A 21,031-nucleotide genomic window follows, 5' to 3' on the forward strand; every position below is an offset into this window, starting at 1 on the left:
AATTACCTTTGGACTTTGATAATTCAAAAACAATTTGCTTTCTCGATGATATCCAGTGACCGTTAATGATCAATAGCTTAAATAAATGTATTTTAAGTCTGTATTAAGTATATCATTATCCGAAAAAAGTTTTCCTTTTTTTGAATAAGAAATCGTTTTTCTTTGAAATAGTCTAATTTTTCCTTCAACGAGAAAAATATTCATTTGCTATTCTTTTAACACCACAAAACATCAGAAAATTCCAAACATTCTTCAACTAAGAAGTTTTCTTTTGAAAATCTGATGAAAGTTGCGGAGATACTTTCCTTGTGTTTCTGAGAATGGAAGCAAAGTTGAAAATGAGATTTGGCATGTGGCTTATTGAAAAGAATTGCAAATGGACCCCCACTATGCCCCTTGTTTCCTGCTGCTCTAACCAAACCTAGAAATATGTGTATATAAGGAGAAAATACCAACTTGATACTCCAATCTTAATCTGTATTAGACTCTAAACAGTGAAACATAGAGGTTTTTGTGACAACTTTTTAGATCATAACATGCTATAAAAATAAATGGGTGAGTGGTCTCAAAGTTTGTGCATTCCATTAAAGATATTGGAGAAGATTAGAACCGTGAAAATGTATATAGAAGCTAAAGATCATTAAACTTGTTGCATTATCATTTATACAGGCACAACATTAACACTTCGATTCACTTAATAACTTTGTTTGCCATCAGTGAAGAAGCAAGTCATCATGAGAAAGGGAGATTCTGATTTTTTTTTTTTTTTTTTTAATCCCAGATAACACAGACAAAAAGAACAAAATTGTAAAAGCACCATCCAGCCTCAAAATAAGTGGTGCAACGAAGGTCGGAAGAAAGATTGCTCTTGCAAGAATGAAAACAAAATAACCAATGATCTTTCTGAAAGTAATTGACTGTAATTTCTAAATCTGGGGATACCAACCACTATGTAGTGATGGTATGTTGAACCAAGAGTGGGTTTAAGTTCGGTTATAATGCTATTATCAACTTCTAATTGAACTATTCATGAAAAATTTCTTCTTCCAGCATAACTAGTTCTTGACCGTCTACTTCTCACTGGTGCAACCCAGTTGTCAACATGTGCTGCCATTTTGGCTCTCATTTTTCGGTATTCACGGGATCTTAGAACTCCCTCCATAATGTTTATATCTTCAAGAATTTCATGTCTAGAAAGAGATGCAAGACTGGGGAGGATCTCCTTCTGGAAATCTTTCATTCTCCGCCCCCGTCTAAACTTAAATCCAAAATCCTTCGTCTCTATGTCATCCACTTCAATTGGCTTCGATGACACAGAATTGTCATCCAGATTGCTTTCTGTTAGGTTTAAAGTCATTAACTCAAAAGAATCACAAGAACATTGTGTTTGCTCTCTCTTGTCATCTTCCATCTGCTTGGATCCCACTTTTGCATACAAATATTGATGACTAGCCGAACACTTTGCAGATATCTGTATGAGCATTTCAGCTGCTTCTTTTATCAAAACATCTACATTAGCTGATTCTTCTTTCTTGGTGTAGCAGTCATTTTTAATGTCAATGCCGTCACATGTTTTTTGATCATGCTCTCCACTTATCACATCACCAACTTGAGATCCTAATTGGGTTTTCAAAACACCTGATGTGATGCCAGAATACTTTGTCTTTGCACTGCTTGAATCATTATCAGAGATGCAGTAGGACTTGCAAGAGGAGGGTGACTTATTGCCATGTCCATCTTGACATGTATTTTGGCTTTGATCATTACATGAAAAAAGAGCATTTTCTATCTCACTTTTCTCACTACTCACTTCCCTAGCAAGTTTTGACTTCAGCTCATCAATACCATTTTTGTGACCACTGCAGCAACCAAGATCTTCAGAAATGTCTACTGCGGTCCTAATAATGGACTCTGGACTACTAATTATTCCAGTATTTCTGGTCCAATTGTCTGCGGACTTATTTTCTCGGTTGGAATTTGCAAGAGCAAGATTTACAATATTATCTTGTTTTAGCATTGCAGAAACTCCATTTGAGAACTGATTTACTTTGTTTCCCTGAAACGCAGTTGGACAAGTTCCATCGTGCATGCTGCCTGCAAGTCCATGAGAATTGCCTTTTGAGCTTGCTGTGGAAGGGTAGACAAGCATATGATCGTCTGAGCAACAAGAGTCATCATCCAGATGAACTTTGTTAAGGTCAAACTGCTGGCCTCGATATAAAGTAAACTGTTGCATTTCAGTGAAATGATCATTAGATGGGACATCATCATGGCACTCTCTATTTCCTGTATGAGAAACCAACAAACAAAAAGAGCTAACTCATTAAATGAGAATATCTTTTAATTTTCAAGATGAGAATCCTCAAGCACAAATCAAGCCCATAATAATATAATTAGTTTTGTAAAAATGATTTAATATACCCTCGTTAGAAAAGGTTTGCTCTTGATAACATTCACTGTATTCTTGAATAGAGCTACTTTCTGCAATCTCATGAGAAAGATCTTTCTTTATACTGATTGAAATGTCTGGACCAGGGAAGTCAGAAGTTTGTGAGTCATGCTTTCCTTTAGAATGAACTTCTAGACATGCACGGCCAAGAGGTGGTGGGCATTTTACATATCTATCTAGTATCCTTTCTTTCAATTCTTCTAAATCAATCACATTTTGAGAGCAGGAAAAAGATTTCTTAGTGAAACATGTTCTCGTTGTATGTCCTACTGTTCTATTATCCACTCCAGTGCTAAGGGAAAGCTTCAATTCCTCTGCATTTGGAGAGTTATCACCCAAAATTGGAAGCTTAAAGTCTACAGGGCCTTCTAAAGAATTTTGAACATTCCCTTTCATTGGAATATTCTCCTCACCATTGTTAATGAATTCATCAGCAGAAAGTTGAAGATCAAGAGATCTATGCTGAAGCTTGTAATATGCATCTTCACAATCCTTGAACACCTCTTGGCTTAGAAGAGGAGTTGAATCCACCTAAAAGACAAACTTAGCCGATTAAAACTATAAAGTTCATGGCATCATCATTCTTATTTTATGTAACCAAGTCATTGGTAGATGATATGATATATCATGTCTGACTGTTCTTTAATCATACAGACATTACATGTTCTCTCAAGGACAAAAAAACAAATTGAAATATAATTCTAATAAAGTCTCCATCACTGGTATTGCCAACTTTTAATTGATCTTCTTGATTAGACTATCATATGGTATGTCTCATGCCCCAGAGTCACAAAAAGAGACAATAAAAAGTAACAGAATAACAAAAGCACCCAAAACACTCTACCCCAATGCATTAAGAAGGATCACTTGTAAGTTGTAATAGCATTCTCAAAACTGGTACTTCACTTACCTCGGTAGTTAAGAATCTGGTTTGTTTTGCCGGTGATTTGTATCTTGTATGATTTGTAAGAGGAAGTAGAGATGATTGAGCTTTTGGATTCCATGAACAGTATCCATTACACTCTTTCCAACCATAATCCTTCATTAGAGATTCTTGTACACTGTATAGCCGATGGAGTTCATGGACCTAAGTAAATATTAGTAACAATATAGTAAGTGCTCAGAACTGAGGTCCTTCATTACTGATAATTGTATAATCCAGAACTACTGGAGTTCATGGATCTCAAGAAATTTCAGTAGCATATAGAGGTGGGCTGAGAAGATAGAGGCACAGGTATGGTTTTTGTATTTGCATAACCTTAAGATGAGCAATATTAGGTGGATATAATCAAAGAGCCATCCACATTGTTTAAGAAGTCAAGACAAGTTACGGGGAATCAGATAAGGAATATATTTCAGAAGCAGCCCAAGGATTTGACCCACTCAAAAGAATCATATGGTGTTAATCTAGCTAACAACATATTGTAGTGCGAGGGTGAGATCATACCTGATTTCTGAATACAACATCCTGATTGATCATTGTCTGCTTTAAAACTTCTTTAAGTGAATCTGTATATATTTGAACTGGATTTATATCAAATTCTCCTTGCATCATCATTTTCTCTATACTACAATTGAACAAGTGCATCAGATTAGATCACATCTGGCATCCTTAAATCCACAAGTTTCACAAGGATTTTTCCCAGTAATTGATTCTCCATTCCAGAAAAGCTTAATGTTGCTGGCTGTAAAATAGGTAACATCAGTTATAGTGAGGAAACTAGTCAATCTAGGATTAGCTTCTGAACTATCATTGCTAGGCAAGCATTTGAATAATCAAAATTAGCTCAAGTATAGAAGTATTTAATTCGTCTATTTAGCAAAAAATCTAGAGCATAAATTACATTGTTTAACAGCAATAAAGGTTCTAAAAACCTAAGCCACAAACAAACGCAAACATCTAGCAGTTCAACGATGAACTTCCTATTTTAACCTTTTCCTCCTCATTCTCTTGTTTGGGCCAGAATTTTCAGTTATGCTTTAAAAATTGAAGGATAAAAGTACAACTGCTTAATTATGTTAGTACATAAGCACAACCAACCATGTGCAGATTACCAGCCATTTAAAGCATTTAATAAACCAACATAAACGCAAAGTGGAACCAATTATTCACCAAAATAGCAAGCCAGAGAAGCTATTTATACATAGACTTCAATTTCAAATGCAGGAGCAATCTCAAGTGCTTAGCCATTGAAACCACCTCCTCTTCCTTGCATTTCCTCAACAAGTTGTATTTTCACTATGCTGCCTTTTACCAACTTACTAGTTAGGTGTTAAATGACCAACAACTATGCCCATAGTTTGGACAATGCAATTAGTTATGAATTCCGATAGCACCCTGCTATAGTGTGAAAAAGCATGATTTGGTTCCCCTATAAGCATTATCTCTGCCTATTCTGGCAATTCCTTGATCGCTATTCGCTACAAGACAAAGGTCAGACTTGCTGAAGTCAATTCAAACATGTTTCTTCTCAAACCATCGACTGGAAGAAAAAAAAAAAACGTCAAGAAAAATTCAGGCATGGCCATAGAAAGAATATACAAGCTCCACTGTGACACAAACTCAAAATAAAAAGGATAATTATGCATAATGTAGAAATGCTGCCACGCCATTTTAGTTCAAGACTGAGTAAAGAATCTGGATTGGGATAGAACAAAAGGGTGCGAGGGAACTCATGCAACAGGACCAATTATATTCTAAAAAGGTTTTGATTGAAAGATAAAATTTTTGGAAATGGATCAAATGCTCTTTGCTTACCCAGAACAAACTCAAGATTTCTTCTTTTTTCTTTTGGCCCATAAACTAACATCCTTCCGTCTACAAGACGGAAAATCTTGCCAAAAATATCTTCACGAGAGGCTAATAAACAACAAAAATTTTAAAAAGAGAAAAAAAAAAAAAACTGCAGTACGAAGAGAGACTTTCTTAAAGGTCGCATATTTTTTTATTAATACAAGCTGAAAGGATAAACAGCTTTGAAAACGACCAAAAAAAAAAAAACAAATAAATAAAAAATATAAACCCATGAACCTCGTGATAAGCAATCGGAATCTTAACTTGTCTTCTTTGGCTTGACATGAACAATTCCAATATCATACAAAATGACATTTAATCAGATCAAATACCAGTTCCAGCTCATACACAAAAGATACAGATACATGACAAAATTAGAAAAATCTCAAATCCCAAAAAAAAATGTAGAGAAAAGATAGAGAAAGTACCAAGAGGCAAGAAAACCCAGAAACAATACAACTGGTGCTCTTTCTTTATAAACCCAGAAGAAGAGGAAGAAGGAGAAAGCAAATGATAATATCTATAGAAAGAGAGACAAGTTAAGTCAAAGAGGGAATATTATATAAGAGAAGGGAAGGGAAGGGTAGGGAAAAGAAAAAGGAGAGAAAAAAGAAAAGGAATCAGATCAGCGGGTAAAGAGAAGGAAGAGAACCCATTAGAAAGATAAATTCTTTCTCTCTCTCTTTTGGAGAGGAGAGGCCTGAGGCCGATGAGCTCTGCTCAGTGGCTTGTGTGGGACCATTCTTTCTCTTTATGGTATTCTCTCTCTTTCTCTCTTTCTCTCTCTCCATTTTCTTATGCCAAATAGATTTTGGCTTTAAAAGAGATGACAGTTTCAACTGCAAAAGCACGATAGTGGTTATTTAATATGTCTTTTTCCTCTCTCTATTTACTACTTTGCCCCTTCCCTTTCAATCAGTCTTTTTCTTTTTTTCCATGCAATTTTCATTTTATTTTATTTTTTCCTCATGCCAAAAACAATCAACACCTAACCAATTTGTCAAAATTTTAATTAAAACTTTAAATAATTAGTTTCATTTTAACAATTTTCATTTTGCATTGTGATCTTATTTGCTATTCTATACGTGTAAACTAGTCACCAAGCCAGGATTTACAAGTAATGAAGATAAAGTAGTGGCATTTTCTACAATGCCTTCAAGTAAAACAAAGCTATTATAAAATTCCAAATACACAATAAATTAATTTTTTAAAAAAATTATTACAAAATAATGAATGTTGTTATTAATATTTTGTAAAATGTGGCTATTTTTTAAATTATCAGATCACAAGATAACAAATCTACTTATAAATATTTTGTAAAAATTCCTAATAATGTGTAAGAAAGGGCTATTTTTTTGCGATGTGACTATATTACAAAGTAATAATTTTGATGGCGAATTTTTTTTAATACTGCTTAACAATTTACAAAAAGTGGTTGTTTGCAAAATTAGATAGACTACTACACCTAAAAAAAAAATTCTTATAAAAAATTAAAATTTACCGCTATTAAATTGTAGAATCCGTTTGAAATAAATGAATTACATAAAATTTTGTGAAATTCATTTAGAAGTCTAAAATATTGTGTTTGGAATGAAAATAAATACAAAATTCTATGAAATTAGATATACCTAACTCAAATTCTACTAAAATTGATAGAATGGATTCCACAAAATTGACCATTAAAATATTTATTAACAAAATTACCCTCCACTGTAAAACTCAACTATTTTTACTTTTTTTTTCCTTTTTATTTACTTTCTTTGAAAAATTCCAAACTATAACAGTTATTTTTTTTTTAATCCAATAATGAAGTTAATTTATATTTTTTTTTAGAAATTTGCAAACCTGTAATGACGTTTTTTTTTTTTTGAAGTCTAGTAATTACGTTAGTTATCATTATTATAAAACTATAGAAACTGAGCATTAACAATTATTTTCAAATGCAATTAAAAATAATAGTAACATTCTTAATATTTTTTTTTTGCTTCCAAATTAATTACTTAAATAAACAAAATTTTTTACATGAATTAAAAATAATTATTATGATGAATGTTACTACTTATATAATTAATTAATTAGTGTGAAATATTAGTGTACTTATTTATATGAAATTTATTATTTATATTTTAATAAAAAATGACAGGATATTATATTATACATAATAAATATAATTGGTGTTTGTTATTTATTTTTATTAAATTATTATGTCAAGGGTGTTATAATAAATAAAGACAAATGAATTTTCATTTAAGAATATATTCCAAATATAATTTTGTGGAATTCAATTGAATTCATTATCTTAAATTGTAACATATTTCATTTCTAAATAAATTCTATAGCCATGATTCATTTGTTTCAACTGGGCTAATAGTATCTAATATTCGATACTAGGTTATTATTAATCCTTAAGATATATAAAAATTATATCTTTCACCTACAGAGTTTATTTCGCATCTCCAAACAATTTTTTCTAATTTCGCTATGGTTACAAAGTTAGTGGATTGTAAAGTAATAGATTTGGTTACCATTTCTTGTAATGCTTCATGATATTTTGAAAATTATCCTACTACAAAATAATATTTTCGGTTGTAAATATCTTATGATACTTCGTGATATATTGTAAAAAATGATTTTTTTAATTAAAGTTGGTAGTTTGTAGCTATTCGGTTGTCGAAATTTTTTTGCAATATATTTAAGTACTTTGTAAAATGATGTTATTTAAGTATTGGTAACAATAATAATTTTTTATATCGAAGATGATTCAATTTAAAATTTCTCGCTGTCTATATTTTCTACAAATCATATCACACATAATCAGGTTATAGCTCTTTAATAAAATATCTATTGTGGTTTCTTTAACAGGAGACCCAAACAAAATGATAACGTCCACTGGTTTTATGGATGAGAAGAGAAGTGGGATTAAAAAACAATGTAGGGTCAGGCCTCCCAAATTCCCTTGGATCAAAATCTAAACAGGTTGTCCATAGTTAATGGTATGTACAACTTCCCAGTCATTTGATTGGCTATTAATTATATTGTTGAATATTGTTGTTGTAATTTTTTTTCTTATATCTTGATTATTAAGAAAATTACAAAAAAAAGCAAATCGCGCCTAATCTGTGCCATAATATTGATGCTTAGATCCTAATGGATAAAATTAATTATTTTAATAATTATTAATTATACTAATAGTTGTCGTCTCATGATTCATCTCTCCAATTCTAAATAACAGTATAAATATTATGTCGATAAATATAATATTTATAAAATATCTCTTATATATAACATATAATTAAAAATTAAAATGAATATATTGACTTTATTCTCAATTATATAAATAGTGTTATTCAATTATAGATAATAAATTTTTGTTGGCCAATTAAACCTACCAATCCTTATCGATTTATGTAAAATCCGACCTCTGCTTTCTGGTGAAAGTGACTTCCTAAGGCTACCTAACTAGCATTGTGAGTCTGTGACAGTGACTCCTCTTTGAGTGATGTTTGTTTGCTTTATTTAGATTTTCTTTTTGCTCAGTATAAAAAATCATTATGGCAGTTTTTAGAAATTTTTGAAGTAAAGGGAAAAGGAGATTAATTTTATTACTTTGAAAGGGGAAAAAATGAAAATTGAAAAGTATGACTCGCATTATGTGCATTTTATTAGTTTGAAAATTGAGAGATACGAAATGGTAGGAATGATGAGACATGGGTTTGGTCTCATTAGAGGCATAAGTGAAGTAACATGTCCCAAAAAGATGTGCCGACATGCTGCAATTTTTTGGACTCGTGGCCCTTAGTAATTTAAATAAATATATGACTGGTTCATAGCTGTGCTGAACTTCGCCACTTTCTTATGACTTGCAGGTATATTTCACTTGGAATGCAATTCATACATAGAGGATGGGATAAGCCGCTACCAATTGCACACAATTATTATTATTATTATAAGGTGTAATCTCTTTAGCGTAAAAATAATTACATTTATGTTCTCACTTTTATGGAGGTTAGATCGTTATTGATCACAAATTATTATTATTATTATTATTAATGTTATTAGATTATCTATTTAATTTACAGTTGAAATTACATAGTACATAAATAAAACATTTTGCTAAATGGATTGTTCGGCAAAATTAAATGTTTTGGTGAAGTTTAGCTATTTGAGTAATTTTTTATCAAACGCTAAAAACTAAATGTTACAAGAATTAGAGTTTGTTCGCCAAGCTTAACTGTTTTTGTAGCTATTAGTTGTTTTAATAGCTTTTTATAAAACGCTAAAAGTTAAACGTTTCATGAGTTAATTTTTACAAAACGCTACTATAATCTCTAAAAGTTAGTCCAAATACTATATTAACGAACAACTTTTTAAATAGTTTTTAGCGTTTACTTAAAAAGATGTTGCCGAACACAATCTTAACTTTTTATAAAAGACTATATTAACATTTAAAAGTTATTTTCAATACTATAAAAAATAATGCATTTACAAAGTTGTTACGGAATACAATCAAAATAGGCTAAACACATCCATGATGACAAATGAAAACCCAAGAGCCAAAACTGGTGGAAATATAATACTTCTGCAATGGTCCTACGTAGTGTTATTAAATCCGATCTTGATATTGAGTCTATTAAATAAATTAATCGGTAATCAATGATTAAATTAATGGGTCATAAAAGACTAAAAATATATATATTAATTAAATAAATTATAATTTAAAATAATCATAATATAATCAAAAAATAATTAAAAATAATCAATTGGCTCTATGCTGGTTGATTGGTCCAACCATGGAGCAACTAATTCAATTCGATTTTCCTTCTTATAATAGTTTAAAATTAAAATCGGGCGGATTTTCAAGCTGACACGTATTAATAATTATGGTGTTATACAATTGTCATCCTCATCCACAGTTATAAATCCACAATTATAAATAAAGGTGAAAAATAACTATGTAAAAAAAATTGGTAATTCTTCCATGTTTCTTCCATTATTTTCGATTTTCTTTCTTTTCCAAACAAAGCATTATAAGGTTTAATTTTAGCATTGGAATGAAGCCACGTGATTTCATATCCAGGCAGATTATAAATATATCAACTGCAATTGATCTTAAGACTATACGGACCTGTTTGGCAATCTCAACAATCTCTGACATATCAATATATATCACTTACTGAACTCACAAACAAAATTACAACATATCCAGACATTGCATAATTAAACAAGAAATCAATTTAATGATTGTTAGAAAGTCCAGGATTCTGTTTTTTGCTATTGAAAAAAAACCGTCAAACCTGGTTCGGTATCCTTTTTCGATTCCAATTCGATTGGATAAAATTTTTTAGTCTGGTTCCTGAGACCGTGTGCAACCTTATATTTCACAACCAGCTTAATAATACGTTTCACCCTAAACTTTCAGAACTTCAAGCAATCTTATTACAAATATACCTCAAATTCAATAATTAGTTATAATTGCACACCAAAATTGATTTTGGGTTAAGATTCAAAATAAAAATAATATATTTAATGAAATCCACATAAAAGTTTATTGAAATAGGGAAAGAGGAAATTAAAGGGAATCAAATTTATTTTAGGTCTAATTTTTTTGGAAAATTTATTGAAAAGGTGTGTATCAAATTGAATTTCACCTTGGTTTTAAATTTACCGGAATTTTTTTGTGGATCTCATCAAATATATTATTGTATTTCAATCTTTACATTCAATTAGGATTGCAAATTCCATAAAAAAAATTAGGATGCAATTACACATAAATGTTGAATTTGGAGTATATTTATAATAAAAATAACTCTAGGAGGAAATTCTAACTTTTTGAAAAATTTATTAGTGAAAATTATCATTAGGCCGCCGAAGCCAAACCCGTCAACCCGCCCATATATCCTCGGAATCAAAATCATGCAAATGATCATTAGTCAATGACCAAGACTAAATAAAACAGAACCCGGTCCTATGTCCACTGCATACTCTTATGGCCATCAACCGTTTATCACTCCCAACTACTCTCAACTCCCGCCAAGTGGCCGTTATCGGTGCCGGAGCAGCCGGCCTTGCTGCTGCCCGTGAGCTCCATCAGGAGGGCCACGATGTCGTAGTCTTCGAACGAGATGCCCAAATCGGCGGCACCTGGCTCTATGATTCCCGGGTCGAATCAGACCCGTTGGGCCTTGATCCCAGCAGAAACATAATCCATTCCAGCCTTTACAGTTCTCTCCGCACCAACCTCCCCAGAGAAGTGATGGGTTTCAGAGTTTATCCGTTTATACCAAAAAAAGACAAAACGAGAGACCCGAGAAGGTATCCGGGTCATAGAGAAGTGTTGCTCTACCTGCAAGATTTTGCGAGGGAGTTTGAGATTGAAGAGATGGTGAGGTTTGAGACTGAAGTGGTTAATATTGGGTTAGTGGAGAATAGTAATAAGTGGAAAGTGAGGTCTAAAAAGAAGAAAGCTGACTTTGATTTTGAAGATGAGATTTATGATGCTGTTGTGGTCTGTAATGGTCATCACACTCAACCTCAGATTGCTGAAATACAAGGTAGTCTATTCCTTATGCTGAATTTTGGGTTGATTTTTGGTTTGCTTGTTTGATTGGTTGAGGTTGGTTGTTCTTTTAGGGAATATTCATCTTTGATGACTAAGATAGGTTCTTGTATTGGAATTACTTTTGCGAGGACTATTCATTTTTATTCTTGCCATTGGTTTTTTTTTTTCTTTTCCAGTTATAATGTTTTGGTTATTTGTTTTTGTTATTTTGGGAAAATGTGATGATAAAGAAGTACTTTTCAGGCATAAATTCTTGGCCAGGGAAGCAAATGCATAGCCACAATTATCGAATTCCTGAACCCTTCCAAGATCAAGTATGTGTTAGATTTCTACTTCTTCTCGTCTCATAATGTTCTTATGTTTGAAATGCAAAATACTGCTGCTTCAATTTTGATGCATGTCATGGACTTGGTTATTGAACTTTTTAGTTTTTGCATATATCTATACTCTGTAGCGATTCAAATTATATTTTTCTTGCTTTTTTAGTAACTTCAGCACAAAACTACTGCCTCTAGCATTATGATGTTGGCTGACTAGAATGTTAGATCAATTGCCATGTTTTCAACCCATTCAAGTATAGAACTGATGCTATGTAAAGTACAAGGAGATGCAAATAAAATAGAATGTTCAAGTCCATTAGTTTTGGGACGGCATATATACTTTCTATCGAATAGTAAAACTGTGAAAACTCACAATGCTTGTCCCAATTTTATTTTGGTTTTTCTGATTTTGTTTCCTTTCTTCTACTTGCAAATTTCGGAGCATCTTTATTTTAAATATACACATGTATGTATATATTTTGTGCGTAAATATATGTTATTTTGAGCTTGTTTCTTGTGACAAACCTCCTCTTTCTTAAGAACTAATTATGGTTTGCTTTTCACCTCTATGTGGTTAGGTTGTAGTTTTGATTGGGAGTTCAGCAAGCGCTGCTGATATATCAAGGGAAATTGCTGGGGTTGCCAAAGAGGTTCATGTTGCGTCAAGATCAGTTGCAAATGAAACATATGAAGCACAGGCTGGCTATGATAACATGTGGCTTCATTCTATGGTAAATCACCCAGATTAAGAGTGAGTGGCTTCTCTTAAGAAGCTGGTGGAGGTATCTTTTTGATACTGATATCAGAAGAATTGCCTGATCTTAAATGACTGTATCAAAACAATGCAGATAGAAAGTGTCCGTGAAGATGGTTCTGTGGTATTCCGAAATGGGAGAGTTGTCCTAGCTGACATCATTCTACATTGCACTGGGTACTTTCAATTTGAATTATTTTAGCAATTAAACACGCACATACATATAGAGAGGGAGGGATATCTTGGTTTGAGCAAAAGAAATGGAACTGAATTTTTGTTATTTTAAGGTACAAGTATCACTTCCCTTTTCTTGAAACTAATGGCATCGTGACTGTGGATGATAATCGAGTGGGGCCGTTATACCAGCATGTCTTCCCACCAGTTCTGGCTCCATGGCTTTCATTTGTTGGGTTACCATGGAAGGTTCTATTCTGTTTGATGGTGTTGTGCTTCGTTTTGATGCAAAATTAGACTGTAAAAATAACACCTTTACTGTAATTGCTTCTAGGTTGCCCCTTTCCCATTGATTGAATTACAATGCAAGTGGATTGCTGGCGTTTTATCGGGCAGGATTGCAATTCCATTGCAACAGGAGATGATAGAAGCAGTTGAAGCCTTCTATATGACTCTTGAAGCTTCAAATGTTCCAAAAAGATATACTCATCGTATAGGTGATTCTCAGGTAAGCTTAAGTACCCCGTTTTCTTTGTTAATACCTATTAGGTAGCTCCCATGCTTTTATAGAGGCCCATTATCATTATCTGGCAGGATGGAGACTCTGAAGCCTGTACATATGATAGATTAACAGAGACATTGCTGGCAATCAAATTGATATTTTGTTGAATATAATCCATATTCTCTATATTTTTGTTCGTGAATTTTCTCGGGGGGAACTTTTTCTACAAATCTAATAGATTCAATTGGATGAATTATGGCCTGAGGCATATCTGTAATGAATGTGCCTTTGATTATTTGATATACTGTCATAGTAATATCTTTTGTATGTTTTTTTGCAGTTTGAGTATAATAATTGGCTTGCTGCTCAATGCGGTTGCGAAGAGTTCGAAGGATGGAGAAATCAAATGTATAATGCTAGTAGCATAGGCAGGCTCCAAAGACCAGAGACGTATCGTGATGAATTGATGGATGAATGTTTGGTCAAGGACGCCTATGAGGACTTTGCTAAATACATTCAAAAGGATTTTCTGCAGTCGCAGCTGTAAATGACAATTCATATCACAAATTCGCATTAATTAGCTACCTATAACCAATTTACCGTTTCTTCTCTTACCAAAGATTGAATAAATTCGAGCTACATTATGTTCTGACTTATTGATTTTATAGCCACTGAATTGTTTTGCTGCTAAATTCAGTTAATCAAGTGGTACAATTACAATTAATTTTCAAAATGCAGTTATGATAATTTATTATTACTGTAAATGCATTTTGAAAATTAATGGTAATTTAAGAGATTTGGGTAAAATTATAATGTTTTGCAGAGATATGAAGAAAACTGAAACAAAGTCAAATGTTACTGTACTCTTGACCCTTTCCTTTGTGAAAAAATAGATAAACAAATTAAATAAGTGCCAAAATTAGGTAGTTTATCAACTGTCACGTGCTTTGAACACGACATGTTTCAATTTATGCTTACAACAGTTGTGAACAGAAAGCAGCTGCCGTCGATATATATGTGCTAAAGGCACGTTTTCCATTTCCTATTTATTTGCGCCGACAGTCAACGGTCTGGCAATGCCAACTACTCTCAACTCCCGCCACGTGGCGGTGATAGGCGCAGGAGCTGCTGGCCTTGCCGCTGCTCGCGAGCTCCGTCAGGAAGGCCACAATATCGTAGTCTTCGAACGAAATGTCCAAATCGGTGGCACCTGGGTCTACGATCCCCAGGTCGAATCAGACCCGTTGGGCCTCGACCCTAGTCGAACCATAATCCACCCGAGCCTCTACAGCTCTCTCCGCATCAACCTCCCCAAAGAAGCGATGGGTTTCAGAGTTTATCCGTTCATACCCAAAAACGACGAAACGAGAGATTCGAGAAGGTATCCGGGTCACAGAGAAGCGATGCTCTACTTGCAAAATTTTGCGAGGGAGTTCGGAATTGAAGAGATGGTGAAGTTGAGTCTGAGGTGGTTAATGTTGCATTAGTGAAGAATAGTAATAAGTGGAAAGTGAGGTATAAAAAGAAGAGAGGTGATAATGATATTGATTTTGAATTTTATGAAGATATGTTTGATGCTGTTGTGGTTTGTAATGTTCATTACACTCAACCTCGTATTGCTGAAATACCAGGTACTTAATTTCTTATACTGAATATTGGGTTAATCATAGTTGGACCTTTTTTTTTAGGAACAATTTATGTTCGCTGATGGGTCATTGTGGCTTTTGGTTTTTGTTTTAGAAGGATTTACCTACATATAAACTCACTCTATATATTAAATGAATCAAAAACAGTGTTTTTAATTTTAAAAAAATATTTCTGACTATTATTGAAAAAAATAAAATAACAAATTTTTTGAAAAAAGTATTTTTTTCAATTGGTTTAATGTAGAGCGTAAATAAATGTTGTCCATTTTGTTTCATTTGCAATGATTCCTTAACTTTACTTTTTGTATTTGTTCTAGGTTCTTTGTTCAGTAAGAAAAGATGATAATAGCTAAGGACGTTCTTTCTTTTCAGGCCTCGGTTCTTGGCCAGGGAAGCAATTGCATAGCCACAATTACCGTGTTCCTGAGCCCTTTCGAGATCAAGTCTGTGTCAGATTTATACTTCTCCTTTACCTGCTTTTAGATGATTCAGAAAGCTGTTGCTTTAATGTTGATGCATTTTTACGGATTGCTAATATAAAGATTTTTGGCTTTATACATATCCATTCATTTATATTGGTACGAAGTGCAATTAATCTTCTTATTTGCTTTGTAAATTTAACAAAGCTACCACCTTTTGTACAATTATGTTATCCAATTGGAATGTCAGGTAAAGTTGATGCTTACCCAGACAGAACTTTTACAAAAATCACGCCTTTCTCTTTTCTAAAAACCATAATCAAACTGTAAAAACCATAGCTCTCTTGTCCAATTTGAGTTTTTGCTACTCACAAAATTTTGGAACATATTTCTTTTTCTATTCAATAGATATCTGTGTGCACTGTTGACCCTTTCTTTTGCGCCTAAAGATTCAAATTGTATTTCGTGCAAACAGGTGGTAGTTTTGATTGGCAGTTCAACAAGTGCAAGGGAAATATCCAGGGAAATTGCTGGAGTTGCCAAAGAGGTTCATGTTGCCTCAAGATCAGTTGTAGCTGAAACGCATGGAGAGCAGCCTGGATATGATAACATGTGGCGTCATTCTATGGTAAATCACAGATTAGGAGTGAGGATTTTAACTTGAGAAATTTGTCAGCTAGCGTCAATTTGCACCCTGGTACCAGGAGCATAGCTTGTTCTAAAATTGTACTCTTTTATAATAATGCAGATACAAAGTGTGCATGAAGATGGTTCTGTGGTCTTCCGAAATGGGAGGGTTGTCCTTGCAGATACCATTCTACATTCCACTGGGTACTTAGATATTTCTTTCGTTTAATGATTAACTTATAAAAACACACATGTTTATCTCTAAGACATAAACGAAGCTGAATTTATAGTTATAATTGTCCTCTTCTTTAAGTTACAAGTATCATTTCCCTTTTCTTGAAAACAAATGGTATTGTGACTGTGGATGATGATCGTGTTGGACCGTTATACAAGCGTGTTTTCCCTCCAGTTTTAGCCCCATCGCTTTCATTTGTTCGGTTACCATGGAAGGTTCTTTTCTGTTTGATGTCATATTGCTTTCTTTTGATGCAATATTCAACTTGAACCGAGAAATGATAATCTAGATTCTATATATGTGATTGGCTCTAGGTTTTTACTTTCCGAATGTTTGAGTTCCAAAGCAAGTGGATTGCTGGTGTTTTATCAGGTAGGATTGTACTTCCATCACAGTAGGAGATGATGAAAGATGTTGAAGCATTCTACCTGTCACTTGAGGCTTCAAATATTCCAAAAAGATACACTCATGATATGGATGTTTCTCAGGTAAGCCTTCTTGTATAGCAATTTCTTTGTTTATCTATTAAGTGGTTCCCCAGTCCCTCCACAACTTGCTATGGTAAATGTCTGTTTAATTATTATCCTACTCCTTTTCTTTCTCTCTCTGTTTTTTTTTTTTTTTTTTTTTTTTTTTGGGTAAATTTAATGGCTTTTCTTGGAATATGTTTTTAATATTAATAGTATGAGTATTACAAGTGGATTGCTGCTCAGTGTGGATGTGAAGACTTGGAAGAATGGAGAAAGAAAATGCATTATATATGCAGGTCGCAAGAACTTGCTCTGCAACCCAGAAAACTTTCGTGATGTATGGGAAGATGATGACCTAATCTTGGATGCTATTAAAGACTTAACCATTCAATTCAAGAATATAGACAGAGAGTTCATAAATGTATGCTTAAGTTAAATGTATATGTAAGGCCCAACACCCTATTTATCTCTTTAATGATAACTCCTAAATAATGCTATTATTGTACCAATACTTATTATTGGAGCACGAACAATATCAGTTACCTTAAATAGATTACATATATTAATGGAATTAAAATCTTGGAAATAGGATAGGAGAAATGTTATTATTATTTTTCTTTTACTATAAATTTCTCCATCTTTTTATTTTTGGTTTTACGGCGTACATTACACTCAAGCATATCTTACCATTTGAATTATTGAATTACAGTTTTATACAGTGGAGAAAGAATTTATATTTATATTTATTCTCAAAGTTAAACTTGTAAGCTCTTGCTATTAGGCTTGCAAGTTTTAATAATAAACAGAGAAAATAATATTTACATTGCCACCAGACAGAGGCAGCACGCAGGACGCTGCAATATTAATTTAAAAATTACAAACGTGGCAATATTCGCTAATTACAGATACCGTTCACTAGTTAACGTACGCGCCCAAACGCTGCTTGTGTGACGTGTCTTATCGCAACTGGGTAACTGGGTTCATATATTTCTGAAGCCAAACCAATGGCCACAAACCCGTTAGTCATATCACCAAAAATAACCAAACCGTCCATATATCCTCGGAATCAAGATTATGCCGGTAATCAATGACCAACAGAACCCCGATCGTACATCAAGTCAAATGCTCACTCCTATGACAATCAACCGTTTATCATTGCCAACTCCTTTCAACTCCAGCGACGTGGCGGTGATCGGCGCCGGAGCTGCCGGCCTTGTCGCTGCTCGTGAGCTCCATCAGGAAGGCCACAAGGTTATAGTCTTCGAACGAAATGCCCAAATCGGCGGCACCTGGGTCTACGATTCCCGGGTCGAAACAGACCCTTTAGGCCTCGATCCGACCCGAACCATAATCCACTCAAGCATTTACAGCTCTCTCCGCACCAACCTCTCCAGAGAAGTGATGGGTTTCAGAGTTTATCCGTTTATACCAAAAAACGACAAAACGAGAGACCCGAGAAGGTATCCGGGTCATAGAGAGGTGTTGCTCTATTTGCAAGATTTTGCGAGGGAGTTTGAGATTGAAGAGATGATGAGGTTTGAGACTGAGGTGGTTCATGTTGGGTTAGTGGAGAATAGTTATAAGTGGAAAGTGAGGTCTAAAAAGAAGAGAGATGACAAAGATATTGACTTTGATTTTAATGAAGATATTTTTGATGCCGTTGTGGTTTGTAATGGTCATTATACTCAACCTCGTATTGCTGAAATAATACCAGGTGCCAATTCCTTACGCTGAATTTTGGGTTGACTTTTAGTTTACTTGTTTGATTGGATCAAGGTTGGTTGTTTTTGTTGAGGAACACTCATCTTTCCTGATGACTAAGATAGATTCTTTGAGTGGAATTACCTTTAGGATGATTATCTACTTTTATTTTTGCTATTTGTTCATGTTTTCTGCTATGTTAAGGAATATTTGATGTTTTGGTTGGATGTTATTTTTGGGAAAATATGATGATAAAGAAGTTCCTTTTCAGGCATAAATTCTTGGCCAGGGAAGCAAATGCATAGCCACAATTACCGAGTTCCTGACCCATTCCAAGATCAAGTATGTGTTAGATTTCTACTTCTTCAATTCTATAATGTTCTTATGTTTCAAATGCAAAATACCATTGCTTCAATGTCGATGCATGTCATGGACTTGCTTAGTGAATTTTTCTGGTTTTTGCATACATCTGTACTCTATAGTGGTTCAAATTATACTTTTCTTGCGTGCTCAGTAACTAACAAAATTACAATAGCCACTTCCGACTTCTTGCGCTGCATATAAAACAGAATATTCAAATCCATTAATTTTGGCCCGTTGGAGATAACACGTATGTCAGATGTTAAACTGTGAAAGTTCGTAGTTCTTATCCTAATTTTATTCTACTTTATTGATTTTCTTTCGTTTTTGCTACTTGCAACTTTCCATAATATTTCTTTTTCTATATTTATGTTCTGTTTGTGAATATGTCATTCTGAGCTTGTTTCTTGTGTTAACCTCTTTTTTCTTAAGATCTAATTATGTCTTGCTTTATCCATTGTCCTACGCGGATGCGGATAGGTAGTAATTTTGATTGGAAGTTCAGCAAGTGCTGCTGATATATCAAGGGAAATTGCTGGGTTTGCCAAAGAGGTTCATGTTACGTCAAGATCAGTTGCAAATGAAACATATGAAGCACAGCCTGGATATGATAATTTGTGGCTTCATTCTATGGTAAATCACCCAGATTAAGAGTGAGTGACTTATCTTATGGAGCTTGTGGAGGTATGTGTTTGATACTAATGTTGGAAGAATTGCCTGATCTACTGTATTTAAACAATGCAGATAGAAAGTGTTCATGAAGATGGTTCTGTGGTATTCCGAAATGGGAGAGTTGTCCTAGCTGACATCATTCTACATTGCACCGGGTACTTTCAATTTGAATTAATTATTTTGGCTAAATGCACAAGGATTTACATAAAGAGGGATATCTGGGTCTGTTCAAAAGAAATGGAACTGAAATTTTTGTTATTTTAAGGTACAAGTATCACTTCCCTTTTCTTGAAACCAATGGCATTGTGACGGTGGATGATAATCGTGTGGGGCCATTATACCAGCATGTCTTCCCACCAGCTCTGGCTCCATGGCTTTCATTTGTTGGGTTACCATGGAAGGTTGTATTCTGTTGAAGGTCGCAGTGCTTTGTTTTCATGCAATATTAGACTCTCTGTAAACATAACACCTTTAGTGTGATTGCTGCTAGGTTGCTCCTTTCCCATTGTGTGAGTTTCAAAGCAAATGGATTGCTGGTGTTTTATCAGGTAGGATTGGAATTCCATCAAAAGAAGAGATGATGGAAGCTATTGAAACCTTTTATATGTCTCTTGAAGCTTCAAATGTTCCAAAAAGATACACCCATCGCATGGGTGAATCTCAAGTACGCCTTAAGCACCCATTTTTCTCTGTCTATTACTCTTACATTTGTTACTGAATTTTCTTGGAGAAAATTTTCCTGCAACTGGATGAACTATGTCTTTTTGCAGTTTGAGTATAACAATTGGCTAGCTGGACAATGCGGGTGTGAAGCGTATGAGGAATGGAGAAAGCAAATGTATAATGCAAGTAGCATCGGCAAGCGTCAACTTCCAGAGACATATCGTGATGAATTGATGATAGATGACTGCTTGATCGAGGAAGCTAATCAGGACTTCGCTAAATACATTCAAAAGGACCTGACCTCTAAATAAAGCCGTTACCATTTCTTTTTACATTCAAAATTCGACCTGTGTTGTTGTAATTTTAATCAAGATGAAGAGTTGAAGATACTTATTTATTTTCAGAGATTTGAGTAAAATTGTAATGTTATGAAGTACAAAGATGAAGACTGGAATATGATTAAAAAAAAGTAAACTCTTTCTGTATTGTTCTGAGCCCTTTCTTTAAAAAAAGAAAAGGACAAATTGCTGTTCCGCTTAGATGTTTTTTTTTTAAATTATCATACTTTGAAAATAAATAGGAGGGTTTAGGATTTGGTTTAATTTGATTTGAAATTTTGATTGAAACGACAACGCACGGTAACAGTTGGTCTATGCGCTAACTCCTGGAATGAACGAACGAGTCTA

At 33.8% G+C, this 21,031-nt stretch overlaps 3 protein-coding genes and 1 pseudogene across 10 annotated transcripts; 3 read left to right on the forward strand and 1 right to left on the reverse strand.

Moving 5' to 3' along the window:
- Nucleotides 1-850: 850 nt before the first annotated feature.
- On the reverse strand, nt 851-6,067 carry LOC105645997 (uncharacterized). 7 transcript variants are annotated; one of them, XM_020683980.3, is made up of 6 exons: nt 5,672-6,067; nt 4,594-4,932; nt 3,897-4,134; nt 3,360-3,536; nt 2,422-2,980; nt 851-2,286 (listed from the first exon to the last, which is right to left on the reverse strand). In XM_020683980.3, the coding sequence occupies exons 3-6, from the start codon at nt 4,035-4,037 to the stop codon at nt 1,028-1,030; spliced, it is 2,136 nt and encodes a 711-aa protein (XP_020539639.1). In that variant the 5' UTR covers nt 4,038-4,134; nt 4,594-4,932; nt 5,672-6,067; the 3' UTR covers nt 851-1,027. The 7 variants fall into 7 exon arrangements, with proteins under 7 accessions (XP_020539639.1, XP_037492231.1, XP_020539638.1 ...); XM_037636303.2 differs by having other exon boundaries at nt 3,897-4,017; nt 4,563-4,932; XM_020683979.3 differs by having other exon boundaries at nt 4,563-4,932.
- A 5,096-nt stretch (nt 6,068-11,163) lies between these two features.
- On the forward strand, nt 11,164-14,208 carry LOC105645996 (flavin-containing monooxygenase FMO GS-OX-like 4). The gene is made up of 7 exons (XM_012231754.4): nt 11,164-11,794; nt 12,046-12,116; nt 12,701-12,853; nt 12,971-13,053; nt 13,164-13,299; nt 13,385-13,558; nt 13,893-14,208. Exons 1-7 carry the CDS (start codon nt 11,230-11,232, stop codon nt 14,097-14,099), a joined length of 1,389 nt encoding a protein of 462 aa, XP_012087144.1. The 5' UTR covers nt 11,164-11,229; the 3' UTR covers nt 14,100-14,208.
- A 147-nt stretch (nt 14,209-14,355) lies between these two features.
- LOC105645995 (flavin-containing monooxygenase FMO GS-OX-like 4) lies at nt 14,356-17,458 on the forward strand (annotated as a pseudogene). Its single transcript, XR_016320525.1, has 7 exons — nt 14,356-15,183; nt 15,571-15,641; nt 16,093-16,245; nt 16,366-16,448; nt 16,558-16,694; nt 16,794-16,967; nt 17,163-17,458. The product of XR_016320525.1 is annotated as a flavin-containing monooxygenase FMO GS-OX-like 4 (transcript).
- Nucleotides 17,459-17,899: 441 nt separating this feature from the next.
- Nucleotides 17,900-20,830, forward strand: LOC105645993 (flavin-containing monooxygenase FMO GS-OX-like 4). The gene is made up of 7 exons (XM_012231753.4): nt 17,900-18,663; nt 18,922-18,992; nt 19,491-19,643; nt 19,755-19,837; nt 19,948-20,083; nt 20,173-20,346; nt 20,453-20,830. Exons 1-7 carry the CDS (start codon nt 18,024-18,026, stop codon nt 20,654-20,656), a joined length of 1,461 nt encoding a protein of 486 aa, XP_012087143.1. The 5' UTR covers nt 17,900-18,023; the 3' UTR covers nt 20,657-20,830.
- Nucleotides 20,831-21,031: the final 201 nt, after the last annotated feature.

Source organism: Jatropha curcas, chromosome 4, assembly GCF_041381405.1.
Source record: "Jatropha curcas cultivar XTBG-Jc1 chromosome 4, XTBG_Jcur_1.0, whole genome shotgun sequence".
Lineage (NCBI taxonomy): Eukaryota > Viridiplantae > Streptophyta > Magnoliopsida > Malpighiales > Euphorbiaceae > Jatropha > Jatropha curcas.